This window comes from Sinocyclocheilus grahami, unplaced genomic scaffold (assembly GCF_001515645.1).
Source record: "Sinocyclocheilus grahami isolate Dianchi unplaced genomic scaffold, SAMN03320097.WGS_v1.1 scaffold585.1, whole genome shotgun sequence".
Lineage (NCBI taxonomy): Eukaryota > Metazoa > Chordata > Actinopteri > Cypriniformes > Cyprinidae > Sinocyclocheilus > Sinocyclocheilus grahami.
Genome location: NW_015505764.1, coordinates 482,366 through 495,622, shown reverse-complemented (window position 1 = coordinate 495,622; position 13,257 = coordinate 482,366). Strand labels below are relative to the sequence as shown.

At 35.0% G+C, this 13,257-nt stretch overlaps 1 protein-coding gene across 1 annotated transcript in view; it reads left to right on the top strand.

The window, feature by feature from the left end:
- Positions 1 to 13,257, top strand: part of LOC107556951 (zinc finger protein ZFPM2-like) — a 193,972-nt gene that overhangs the window by 67,828 nt on the left and 112,887 nt on the right. The window contains exon 5 of the mRNA XM_016240220.1: positions 4,794 to 4,895. Within this exon, the coding sequence (XP_016095706.1) occupies positions 4,794 to 4,895 (102 nt within the window). The remainder of the gene's footprint in view (positions 1 to 4,793; positions 4,896 to 13,257) is intronic.

The window sequence follows — 13,257 nt, the reverse complement described above, 5'->3', positions numbered from 1 at the left end:
AAAGCTGCAGCATAAATATGTTCAATATGAATGAATTGATCTTAATGACAGCATTGAGATTCCATTCTGGTCTGATCGTATCACCGCAGAGAAAGACTTGAATAATTATGAGTAATTTTAGCCTGTAGCAAGGTGCCACTTATGAACAAATCCTTTGAATCCGGGCAGCCTCACGACGCGAGCCAGTAAACAGTGCGCAGTAGAATTAATTACGCTCTTCTATGTGCTGCTTCCTCACTAATCGGGATCTTCGGCTGCAGAAAGATCTATTCAATACATTTCTCCCATCGCTGATGGTAGAGTGAGAAGAATATGGGAAAATGCTCATTTGCGCAGCGATAAGATGAAAGACACATCCCTTTAGCCCCGTTTGACTCTGTGCAGGAAATCATTCATTAATGTTTGTTAAGTATGACAATCTAGCCAGGCCAGATCTACATACTCCAGACGGCAACGCATGGAGAGATAACGCAGGCCAGCAGCAGCCAGAAGAGAGCACAGCCAGTTCCTGTAATGATGGGGAATTTATGGGCCTTTAAAGAGATAGTGCCAAGGCCTTCCACTAATCACACACTCCACCGGGGTGCTGGGTGGAATTTCATTGGGTTATTTTCCTTTTTTCTTGTCCGTACTAGAGGCATTTGTATATATATATATATATATATATATGTATATATATATATATATATATTTGTAATCAGCTTCTGAAAGCTGCATGCTAATGCTGATTATTGAATGGAAAAGTGAAACTGCAGACTTTGTTTGAGTATTTGTTGTACAGCTGTCTCTAGTTTTACAGGGAAATCTGCTTATTTAACAGCAATTCACTTTATAAAGTCCTCAATTACCACTGCTTTAAATGGAGGGGAAATATTGGCTTCCTAAGTGGCCACCCATCATCAAGCATAACAAAATTAGCACTTTATCTTCAAAACACACAGGATACATAATTCAAAAGTTCCCATTATTAGAAAACAATTCAACGAGGCAATTTCGGTCATGTAATAGCTAGAGACATTTTTCTGTTTTTGCTCACACTAAAGAAGTCTTTCGCTTTATTAAACATACAGTACACACAGAGGGAACAAATATGGGTAAATTACTAACAACAGACACTTCCAGGTTTATTGGAAAATAATTTTGGTGCTCTTGATAAACGGATACCCAAAACCCTCACAGAAAGCACTGTGAGGGTAACATGGTACATTAATAGCATCAGATACTTTGATATATACAGTACCATGGTACTTAAAGTGAGCATAAAATGCTCTCCATAACTCATTTTACTTCATAATCTGATGTTTTCTTGGAATAAAACAGGATGTTCAATGACAAAACAAATTGAGTAGATCCTTTGGGAATTGATTGGATTGTGAAATGTGAGTGTTATGAACCAGAATGGAGGAGAAATAAAACGTAAAAATTGAAAAAGAAGAGGTATGCATGGCGTCCGCCAAAACAATGAAAAAGTTGTTTCATTGTGCTAAAATCATTTTTATTTGTTTGTTTAGATGAATGTGCACTGCAAATTTGATTTAATGTTATTTTTTTATGATTTCTATATCTATATTCCAAGTTTGGTGAAAAAATATTATATTACCATTGTAACATGTCAAAATGTCGAAAAAACAAACAAACAAACAATCATGGTAGCATATATGTGGTGCAAAATATTATGTGCAGGGAAGTGACCAGTGAAAAAGTTATTTTCAGTTAGAGCTATTCTTTTAGCCATTTAGAATAAGGTTTTTTTAAGCATACTGAATGCTTTTTTGCATTTCCCACAGTGCACAGATATTGTGTTATATGTGAATCTTTCTGTGGACTTCTTTGTGTATGGGGTCATTCACAATCTAGACTATATATTTGCCTTTTTGATCTTTCTGTCACTCTCTCTCAGTTTGTCGGGATTAGAAAGCTCAGATCTCCTTAAAATCACCCTCGCCAGATTGACATTTTCAAGGGCTTCCTTGGTAGAACAATGCTGAGAGGAAGAGAAAAGCCAATATGACTTTGTGTCTACCTTGCTGCAGGAGCTGCTTGTGTAAATTGCCTATAAGCTTATTGACCCGCATGCATGTCACTGCCATTACACAGAACAGAGTAGCTGCATTCTGATTGGCTGATATCTCACTAACTCTATCCTAATGTCTGACATATGCATGCATGGTTTAATGCACACATGTAAACAAGATCTTGGCACCCAGATCAATCTCTTGCCATTCTCTTTTTCTTTTTTAGACCAGTGAGCAGAAGGGCTGTAAACCTTATGTCTGTCCCACCTCATTTGACACAGATTTAAACTCTGTTTGAAACCATAGTGAGCTGCCACACTGTCCACTGTCTACAAAGACAGCTACCTTCCTAGGCAGCACCCTAATTGTCAAAAGTGACTGATTTGAAATGCTTTTCACAAGCAGCAATTCATTCAATGGTCATTCACACACATCACACAAAAGGCTTGGCAAGCACATAGTTAATTCCAATTCGATTATAGACATTAGCATGCTGCTGAGCTAATGACTCACTGCTCTAATATGTGACCCTGGACCACAAAAGTCTTAAGTCGCTGGGATATATTTGTAGCAATAGCCAAAAATACATTGTATGGGTCAAAATTATTGATTTTTCTTTTATGCCAAAAATCATTAGGGCATTCATTAGTAACGATAAAGATATTTTGTAAATTTCCTACTGTAAATATATCAAAACTTAAGTTTTGATTATGCATAGCTAAGAACTTCATTTGGACAACTTTAAAGGCGATTTTCTCAATATTTAGATTTTTTTTTGCATCCTCAGATTCCAGATTTTCAAATAGTTTTATCTCGGCCAAATATTGTCCTATCCTAACAAACCATACATCAATGGAAAGCTTATTTATTTAGCTTTGAGATTCGAAATTGAAAAAATATACCCTTATGACTGGTTTTGTTGTCCTGTGTCACATATAGCATGCATAAATATTGGATTAAATCTTGTATTTTAATCTAATATCTAAATTAGTTAGTTCTCACAATAAAGATGGTTTCAGTTGTGTTTTAAAGAGTTATATACTATTTATGTATTTAAAAAAAAATAATTTTAATAGTCCTTTTTTGTATTCTAATCTAGTTTATACTTTAATCTTGGCATTGTGTACTATGAATATTGCTGGTTCTTATGATAAATTGCTTGTGATACTACATATGTGTAAGTTGCTTTGGATAAAAGTATCTGCTAAATGAATAAATGTAAAGGAATGATTGGAGTTTTTAAAGGATAGCGAATATGAAACTGTGTGACCAATGAAGTATGGAATTGATCTTGTGGACTTTAAAAAAAAAATAAAAAATCTTTATGAATGCATGTATTTTTCCAGCCATATAAAAAAACTACAGTGTAATGTCCATTTATGCCATACTATACATTAGTTGAATAAATTAATTCATTCTTTCTCATTCTGAACAATTGTGACTATTACTTCTAAATTAAAAATGAATGTCAAATACACAGTAAATTATATTTTGATATAATATTATAATTTAAAAACAAAAAGCTTGTCATTTATTTTTTGAGCCAATAAATCCAGCCTTTGTGAGCAACAACAACAAAAAAAAAACTTACAGAACCCATTTTTCTCTTGAATAAATTGCCTCTACTTATATTATTCTGATTTGTAAGTCACTTTGGATTAAAGTGTCTGCTAAATTGAATAAATCTAGAATTGGTGATGTTGGAGGTGAATATCTGGTTAATTTCTGACCCTGTTATTTATCTGCCTGCTGAGAAGCAAGATGGATATTTATATAAAATGCATGCAAGAGAGACAAAGAAACATGGAGGAATGCAAAAATACCGGCAAGATATTTCTTAAGTAAGAAATAAATTATATGCGATTTAAAAAAAAAACATCAGAACTATATTCTGTTGCATGTCAGTTTTCTTTATTTGTTGCACTGTACCTGCTTGGCACAATGTTTTCCCGGCAGATTCCCTCCATGTTCCTGAAAGAAACTTCATCAAGCGGCTGTGACACTTGTTCCCTGTAAGGTTGCCTGGGCGATTGTGTTTAAAATGCATTGCAAATGGTGTTAGATAGAAGGCAGAAAATCCTTAATCACTGCTTAATTAACAAATCATCTTGTAGCTTCATTTCCTGAGCGGTAATTAAACAGTTCCAAGTCGTTTCGTTACAGGGCTTAACATGTTCGCCAGAGATCAAGGTAGAGCCTTTAATGTTATCTCACTGCCTTCCCAAACTCGCTACACTGGAAAGGAACTGTTGATATTGCCTTTTGTTATCCTTATGGTAATGCTCAATGAGTATGCTAAGGAGCTTCTCAAGTCCTGACAATACAAATAGTGAGGCACTTTTTAGTGGGAGAGTGAGGAGGACAGATTAAATAAAAAAAGCTGAGCCCTAGCAGGAACTTCCATGCAGGAAAATAGGTCAGAATGACCTCATGTGCAGTAAGTAGGGCAGCGCGGCCCTCTCCTCTCACCCGGGTGTGCAGAGGCAAGCAAGAAGCTGCGATCCTTTTGGCCATGTTTACTGCCTGCCTTTGAAGTGAACCATGTCTTAACTGGCTTAAACACACCGTGGCGAGAGAATTTGATCTTTAGATTAACCCATCCGGATAGACCAGTGTGTGTTTGAGGACCATGGTGAAGGCCGTTCCGCAGCATTAGAGGGTCGCTGAGAGTGTGACTCCAATGTGCTTTGTGCGACAAAATCTATCTGTCTGTCTATCTATCTATCTATCTATCTATCTATAAATCACAAATATATGATTGATTTATTGTGTTTTTAGGGGAAGAAAACGGCAACAGAGAAATAGGAGAGACAGAGATGGAAACAGACAGTGAGAAGACCAGACACCCCCCTCTGGAGCCAGAGGAATGGGACGGTCCAAGTAAGTGCATCATCTGATCTTGTTAACGTGCATGTGTTTGTTATATAACAATGCATTTTGACTATATTTCGCATAATTGGGACTTTATATCTCCAATTCTCACTTAACATTCATTAACTGAACAGACAATATATTGTCTGACTAATTATTATTCCCTTTTTCAAATTGACAGTGATGGACAAGAAAGACAAATTTTGTGACATTGGCAACAGCAACTTCTAAACCAAAAAGTAATGGGCTTTTGGTCCAAATCGGTTGACTTTGAGGTCATCTGTATGTTAGTGTACTCCCAAACATTGACAAAATTAAGTTTTAACCGGTGATATTTTAATATTATTAAAATACTATTACAGTTTTTATTAAATTAGTTTTTATTTTTGTATTTTCCATATTCAATTGATTATTTCAAGCAACTTTTTTTAAATGGTTTTAGTTCTAGTTCATGTTAACTATAATAACCCTGCTTTTAACAGATATACATGTTAAAAAGTTTCGAATTAATTTTTCAAATTCTGGTAAAAAAAACTTACCAAATACAGTATATCGATGAATCATCTTGCATCCAAATTTTTGTCCAATCATACACTCTTTAGAATGAGAATGTCCCTCCCCTAATACAATGTCCTTCTGACTAGCATTATCAAGTAGTGAAACTAAAGTCTATTGATTATGTAAAAATGATGTCATGTCACTTTGATGTCATGTCACAATTGTGAAAATGCTTGTAAACAAGAATTTAAATCATAAGTACAATATTAAAAATAAAGTTTCCAAAAGAAGGGGTTTGCATTGATGCCATAGAGGAACCATTTGTGACCCTGGACCACAAAACCAGCCTTAAGTCGCTGGGGTATATTTGTAGCAATAGCCAAAAATAAATTTTATGGGTCAAAATTATAGATTTTTCTTTTATGCCAAAAATCATTAGGATATTAAGTTAAGATCATGTGCCATGAAGATATTTAGTAAATTTCCTACTGTAAATATATTCAAACTTAATTTTTGTTTGGTAATATGCATTGCTAAGAACTTCATTTGGACAACTTTAAAGGCAATTTTCTCAATATTTTGATTATTTTGCACCCTCAGATTCCAGATTTTCAAATAGTTGTATTGCTTTTGATATCTCAGTAAATGGCTGCTCACTGCTCCGGGTGTGTGTTCACGGTTTGTGTGTGTTCACTGCTGTGTGTGTGCACTTAGGATGGGTAAATGCAGAGCACTAATTCCGAGTATGGGTCACCATACTTGGCCACATGTCACGTCACTTTCACTTTCACTTTCAAATATTGTCAGAATCAGAATCAGAATGAGTTTTTATTGCCAGGTATGTTTACACATACGAGGAATTTGTTTTCATGACAGAAGCTCCACAGTGTAACAGAAAGTGGATTGTCCTATCCTAACAAACCATACATCAATGGAAAGCTTATTTATGAATAAGTATAAATCTTCATTTACCCTTATGACTGGTTTTGTGGTCCAGGGTCACATTTTGGGTTCCATCAAAAAACTTTTGAGTGAATTAGTTCCTATTTTTAATGTAAAGAACATTTTAAGAGCATAAAGAACCTTTTGTGAAGTTGAAAGATTCCTTGGATGTTAAATGGAACCATCAATGTTGACCTTAATTTTAAAGAGTGTAGGTTCTAAATAGATTAGTTGTTTATTAGACATTTAAGTATTTCTGAGAAAAGTCACAAGAATGAGAAATAAAGACAAAATGAATCAATAATTTAACACCAAGTAGCTCGTAGCTTTTGTTTTTGATTGTTGGGCCTTCTTGGGCTTGAGCTTGGGCGCCCTTTGGCCTGGTCCATAGTCCATCGTGGATTGGTGATCATCTCCTAGAAACTTTCTACACCACAAAAGCTTTCTGATTTTATATGCTGGAGAACAGAAGAGGACAAACCAGTGCACAGTGCCCCTCTGATATGATACTCAGTCCTGAAGGTCCAATCCAACACGCGATCATTCCTGGCCCTCCTTTAACCGTTTAGCCCATTAGCTAGCGGCCAGTAATCACTTGTAAGCGGCTCATTATGACAAGTTTTAAATGAATCCATCTGGGATCAGGGGATTTCAGACGCTCAATAGCAGGACATCTAAAGATATCCTTGACAAGGCCACTCGACAGAGGTAAAACTCTCGGCTGCTTCTGAAGACTTAATGAGCTCTTGAATTATGAAGAGCGTATTTTATCTAACTTATGTTGAATTGTGATGTGGTGATCTGCTTTTGATCACAGTATCATTGTATTAACATACAAAGCAGTGACCGTGTTACTAAGGAAAGAAGGCAAAATGGTGCACAGTAGCATTTACTAACCTTTTCGAGCTTGGTTTTTAGCATGCTATCTACTCAGTATTCTATGGTTGTAAGTGCATGATGCAACTGCTAATATATTTTATGAAATGAGGAGATTATTATATAATCTGTAATCTGACGTGTTTTGCATCTGCCGATAATTAGTGTTTTGGTGTTCTCATGAGATGTACAATTCCTATACAGTGCATGAAAGAAATTCTGTCATCATTTATTTACTTTCTTGTTGCTCCAAACCCGTTTCTTTCACAGAAGATGTTAGACTGTCTGAATGTCTGAGCTTTTTTTTATATACAATAAAGCATACAGTGACCAGGTGCCATCAAGCTAAAAACAAAATCACATTAAATTACAATAAAAGCACTGTAAAAATAGTCCATATTATTCACGTTATTTTCTGCTGAAGCCTAACTGAAGTCTGAAGCCATCCAGTAGTTTTGTTTGAAGAAAACTCTCAAAATAAATAAATAATTTTGACTTTTTAATCATTTATTTATTTAAATGTGATCAAGTTGATTTGAGAACTACATTGGAGAAGACTTTCTGTTTAAATGATTACTTAAATAATTACTGATTACTAATTATTATTACTTAAATGATTACTTAACATTCACCTCAGGAAACTTGCAATATATCACTTAAGTCGTATGTACTAAATGCACTATATTCTTTCATTATATGGAAAAAAGCAGCATGGATATTCTGCAGATGTTCTCCTTTTATGCTCTACAGAAGAAAGGAAGTCATACAGATTTGGAATTATATGAGGGTGAGAAAATAATGACAGAATTTTCATTTTTTGGATAAACCATCCCTTCAAGCTTCAGCAAAAAGCACACAACAGATGTAAAAACAGATATCTTTTCTTTTTCCAAGAATCTCGCCTTACCATGCAGATTTTCCCTCGCCGTCTCTCAGGAAAAAAAACTGTTTTATCTGTCTTTTTGCACTTCTTAAGAGTCACTTCATCAAAGTGATGGATAATACATCCAACAAGATAGCAACGGCAGCAATTACTGTTCAGCCGTGGCATCACATCGCAGAATACACAAAATATGATTCCCCTTTTAATGCATATGACCTCCAGAATTTATTGCAGGTACGTACATTTATAAGAAAGTGGATTTTGGCAAGTTGGCACCGGTGAGCCCCCTGGGGTGTGTATTTTATACTGACAGCAAATCAGAGTTATCAGCACCTATCAGATAATGCATTTATCATTAAATTTCACATTTGCATTTCAATCTGGAAAGGAAATGAGCATTGGCGGCGTAAGATAAGAGCGGTAGGGACGACGGTAATAAACGGTCCCTGTGATCAGGCAGCCAGCAGGGCTGAGGGGGTCAGTCACACAACGATGGGGGCAAGCGCATACAAAAAGAGGCATCATAGACCAGTTAAGGCTTTCCGGAAAAAAATGCTGAGCTTTAAACTCCTGCTTAAAAAAAAATAGGAGGCGGTTTGGAGGGGGGCTAATCAGCCCAATGTCTCTCTGATCATCCATTCTGTAATGCTGAGAGAGAGACAATTCGCTCCCTGTTTGTTTTGAATGAATGATTTTTGCTGGTTGTGTCGCTCATCTGTGTAAGTATCACACAATGAAACATGTTCCATTACAACACTAGAATTTTACATTTTCTAATGGAAATGTGAGTGGTGCTTGAGGTCTCCAGATATGGCTCGAGTGCAAGTCTGTGGGATTCTTTTCGCCTGTTTTATCGCCTGCTAGGTGAAAATTGTAAATCTGATCTCTTAGAAAAAGAAACATACAAAAAGCTGCAAGATTTCTGGTGTCATTCAGGTTTGGACATAAATGGAGCCGGGCGTGTTACATGCTGAAGTTCAATATTTTATATTAGAGATTTGTTGCTAAGTATCAAAATGCTTAGTATAAGCACGCTTGCCTTAGCAAACGCTGCGAACTAGTCTGAAATCAGTCGAGAAGTTGGTGTTATAGTTTCAGTTTGTTTAGTGATGCATGATACTGTGCATTTACAGTTATGATCCAATTACGATCAGACATTTTTTCATTATTACTTATCACCATGCATAGCATATTTCGGTGTGCAAGCACATTTTTTCTCTATTTCTGCATTTATTTATTTTTACTTTTGTCATCACCTAACTCTCACTTAATCAAACGTCCCTCATTTCCTTTTTACACTTAAGTCCCTTGGGGTCAAAATGACCCCAAACATTGAAAGAGTAATTGTGAAAAATATATAAATTTTTAATCATACAAATAATATATAATTGTTTTTGTTTACTTCTCATCTATACATTAATGCTGTGTTTTGGGAGATATGAAGTACTTTTGTACCTATTTACCACAAAATTCCTGAACTGCACCATTAGCTTGCATGTGAAATATTAATTTCCTATGAAACAAATCACTTAAAGGATGACCTAAATTTAATTTAAGTTGCTTCTGGATATTGATCTAGGTGTTAGGTGTAGAATTCTGCCATCTGCTGGTTAGAAATAAACCTAAAAGGATTACAGTTTAGGAAATAAATTGTTTTGACCAGCAGAGGGCCATAGAGAGCCATTCATTTTAATATTCTTTTAAATGGTATATTTTTTTGTGGTATTTGACGCATTTTGAAATGTCTGTTTTCAAAAAATGCCACAGAAATTTGACAGAAAAATGCCACATAAGACACACCTAAAGGACAAGACATAGAGTCAGATTATAGTTGCATATTATTGATTTTAATTACGTTTTCTCGACTGGATAACCAGTCTCACTAGTAAAGTTTTGATGGATGAAGACTGCAATCAAGGTAAAGACGATTGCGGTGGCGTACAGGAGTCGTATAGTAAGCACGCGTGAGTCCGTTATAATAATGCGTGTATGAGTGCTCTTGACGCACTGATCGCACATTGTATTTATGCACAGGCACAGACATTTCTGTACATTCACGTTGTTTCCACACACATTCACGATAATGTTTTGATTTGTCATGTTTATGTTGCTGTGTTTAGTTATACTGAATGGATCCGTGTACTGTAGTAGATATATGCAGTCAGCAGGCGGATGGTTTAGTTTTTTTTGGCATCTCCATGCGGTCCTGTTCGGTATCGCAACTTGGCTTCTCTAAAATGTGAAAAAGCTCTTTGCTGTTGCACTGTACACATACTATAAAATTCTGACTTTTTTTTCTTTCATATGCTTATATGGGCTCCTTATATCATTTGGTTGTTTGGTGTCCTTTTGGAGTTTCTAAGTGTCCTTTTTTGGAAAGACATCTAAATTTATCTTGACAAAAGCTTGCAAAAAATATAGATTTTTGAGAATCACCCTTCAATCTTTTGGTTTACTTTGCTGGATATAGCAAATGATGACAAAATAAACATTTGAAACAAGATAATGGTCTATGCTTAATTTCATGAAGTGTGCGATTAATCGCGATTAATCACAGAAAAGGATGTGATTAATCCGATTAAAAATTGTAATCGATTCACAGCCCTAATATATATATATATATATATATATATATATTAGGGCTTTTATCTTTTAATCACCATAAAAGAACCATGAACGTAGTCCATATGAATCGTGTGCTATATTCCGGGTCTTCTGAAGTCATATGATAGCTTTGTATGAGGATCAGACTGACATTTAAGATGTTATTCACTGAAAATCTTGCCTCTAGCTCTCAAATCTCATTCGAGCCACATGAGGGTGAGTAGATAATGACAGAATTTTCATTTTTGCCTGAACTATCCCTTTTAATCTAGTTTGTCAGATTCATCTCACTGCTGAATTCCATATTTACCTCCCACCATGATCTCTCTGATAGCGACGGTTGCTAATGCTGCTGATAATCTTGTTACATTACACAGATACAATCTATTCTACATGCCCCATTCGCTCCTCACAGAGACATTACTGTCAAACTCCGGCAGGAATGTGGATTTCTGGCAAAATAGAATGCAAATGAGAAAATCACCCAACAGGAAACAACCCTCTCAGAATACAGGATATGACATCGCTCACGCAGCTGCCTCACTGTCTCTCAGGGAGCTGTACAGTGGACATTAATCTCCGCACGTAATAACCGCATTCACTTTCACGTCATGTCTTCTTCTGAAAGGCCATTTCCACCCTTTCATTCCTCCCATTGTGTTGGAAAAGTCAGATGGGCATGTTATAATTTAAATAAAGATGGGAATCACACCATCAAATATGAACCTCTCAAATGACATGACTTCCTGTTCGCAGCGATTAAAAGCTAATTTATTTACTTTAAGAGACTACCTTGTTATCACTTTATTTATTTTATTTTTTACTACTTTTTTAATGCTCAAATCTGGATTTGTTATTGCCCGGCTTAAGTGAAAATGCATGATTACGATTGGAAACAGATCATTTTTAATTGTTCAGTGCGAATAGGATATTTAATAGAGAATACATCAAAAGAAGGACAGTATCTTAATGAAGAGACTCGCACAGGTTGCCTCCTGCTTTAAGAATCTTTTACAACCAATTCCAAGACTAGCTTTAGGTGTAAAAATGGCAGAAGTTCACAAGCTTCAATGTTAAAAGGGTCACAAATCAGTGGTATTTTACGTGGTGCCTGACCTGACCTGACCAGTGTTATTTTAGTGTCATTGAGATGCTATTATAGTTTTTATTATTATTTTGAATTATATATACAGTATGTGTATATATATATATATATATATATATATATATATATATATATATATATATATATATATATATATATATATATATATATATATATATATATATATATATATATATATATATATATATATATATATATATATATATATATATATATATATATATATATTAGTTTTATGGTTATTTCATTATTTTTGTTTTAGTTTTGCTTATTTTACTGCATCAAGATAAACTAAATGGAAATAGCTGAAATAAAATCAATTTTAGGTTTTTTATATTTGTTTTATTTCATGTTAAATCATGAAGCATTACTATAATTACTAACATTTTGTGATGCTTATAAGTCATTACTAATGAAAATAGGAAAGCTAACTAAATAATATGTTTGTGAATTAATGGTTTAGGTGAATGAATGATTCTCATTCATGCCCATGCACTGACTCAGATTTTTCATCTCTTCTTTTTAAAGCGTGTTTTCCATTGTTTGATCCTACTGAACAAGTCAGTGCTTTGAGTCTGAACCAGACACATTTGTGAATTACTTAGAGTGTATGATTCATTGCCTCATTCAGAACACAGAAAAAGACCGTTTTCATCACCTACTACAGTAATGATACAACAAGCAGAAGAGGCACTGATCTAATCAGTGAACAAATCCAAAGTTTCAAAACACTTGGATGGATCAAAATGGTCAAAGGGAGGTTGAGAAATGGTCACAAAAATCTAAATTATGATCATTCTTGGCACAAGATTTTGAACAAAACTAAACAAAACAAAAAAAAACTATTATTTGATCCCTATAAGCACTTCAGTTCCACAAAGTTCACTTATAACTTCCTTCTAGTCCATAAGCATGTTCAGTGAAGGCAGGAGAGCATCCTTGAGATTAAAGGAACATCCAGTCTCCACTCATTAAGGCAATGTTCTGTTATCTGCTCCTCTATCTCCTTCATTCTCTCTCATCTTGGGCTTCTATATATTAGTGGTAATAGCCTGTACAGCTATTTTGTTAATTATCATGGACGTCTTTGATACATATCTTGACACGCTCCTCGAGGCATAAAGAAAGTGCATGTGCGGGAGCAGAAAGGGAAGGAAGCTTTTAAGCATTAATGAACTTCTTTTTTGTACTTATCACTATGTCTGCCCTCAAATAGAAGCCTTTAACTTTCACTTAAAGGAGTTATATTGAGGAAAGCAAGACATATTGGTCTCTCTTGTATTAAAGTTTATATATATATATATATATATATACAGTGGGGAAAAAGTATTTAGTCAGCCACCAATTGTGCAAGTTCTCCCCAGAACCTCTTATGTGGTCAGGTTTGCTTAGAATTATATACAGGTGCATCTCAATAAATTAGAATGTCGTGGATTTATTTC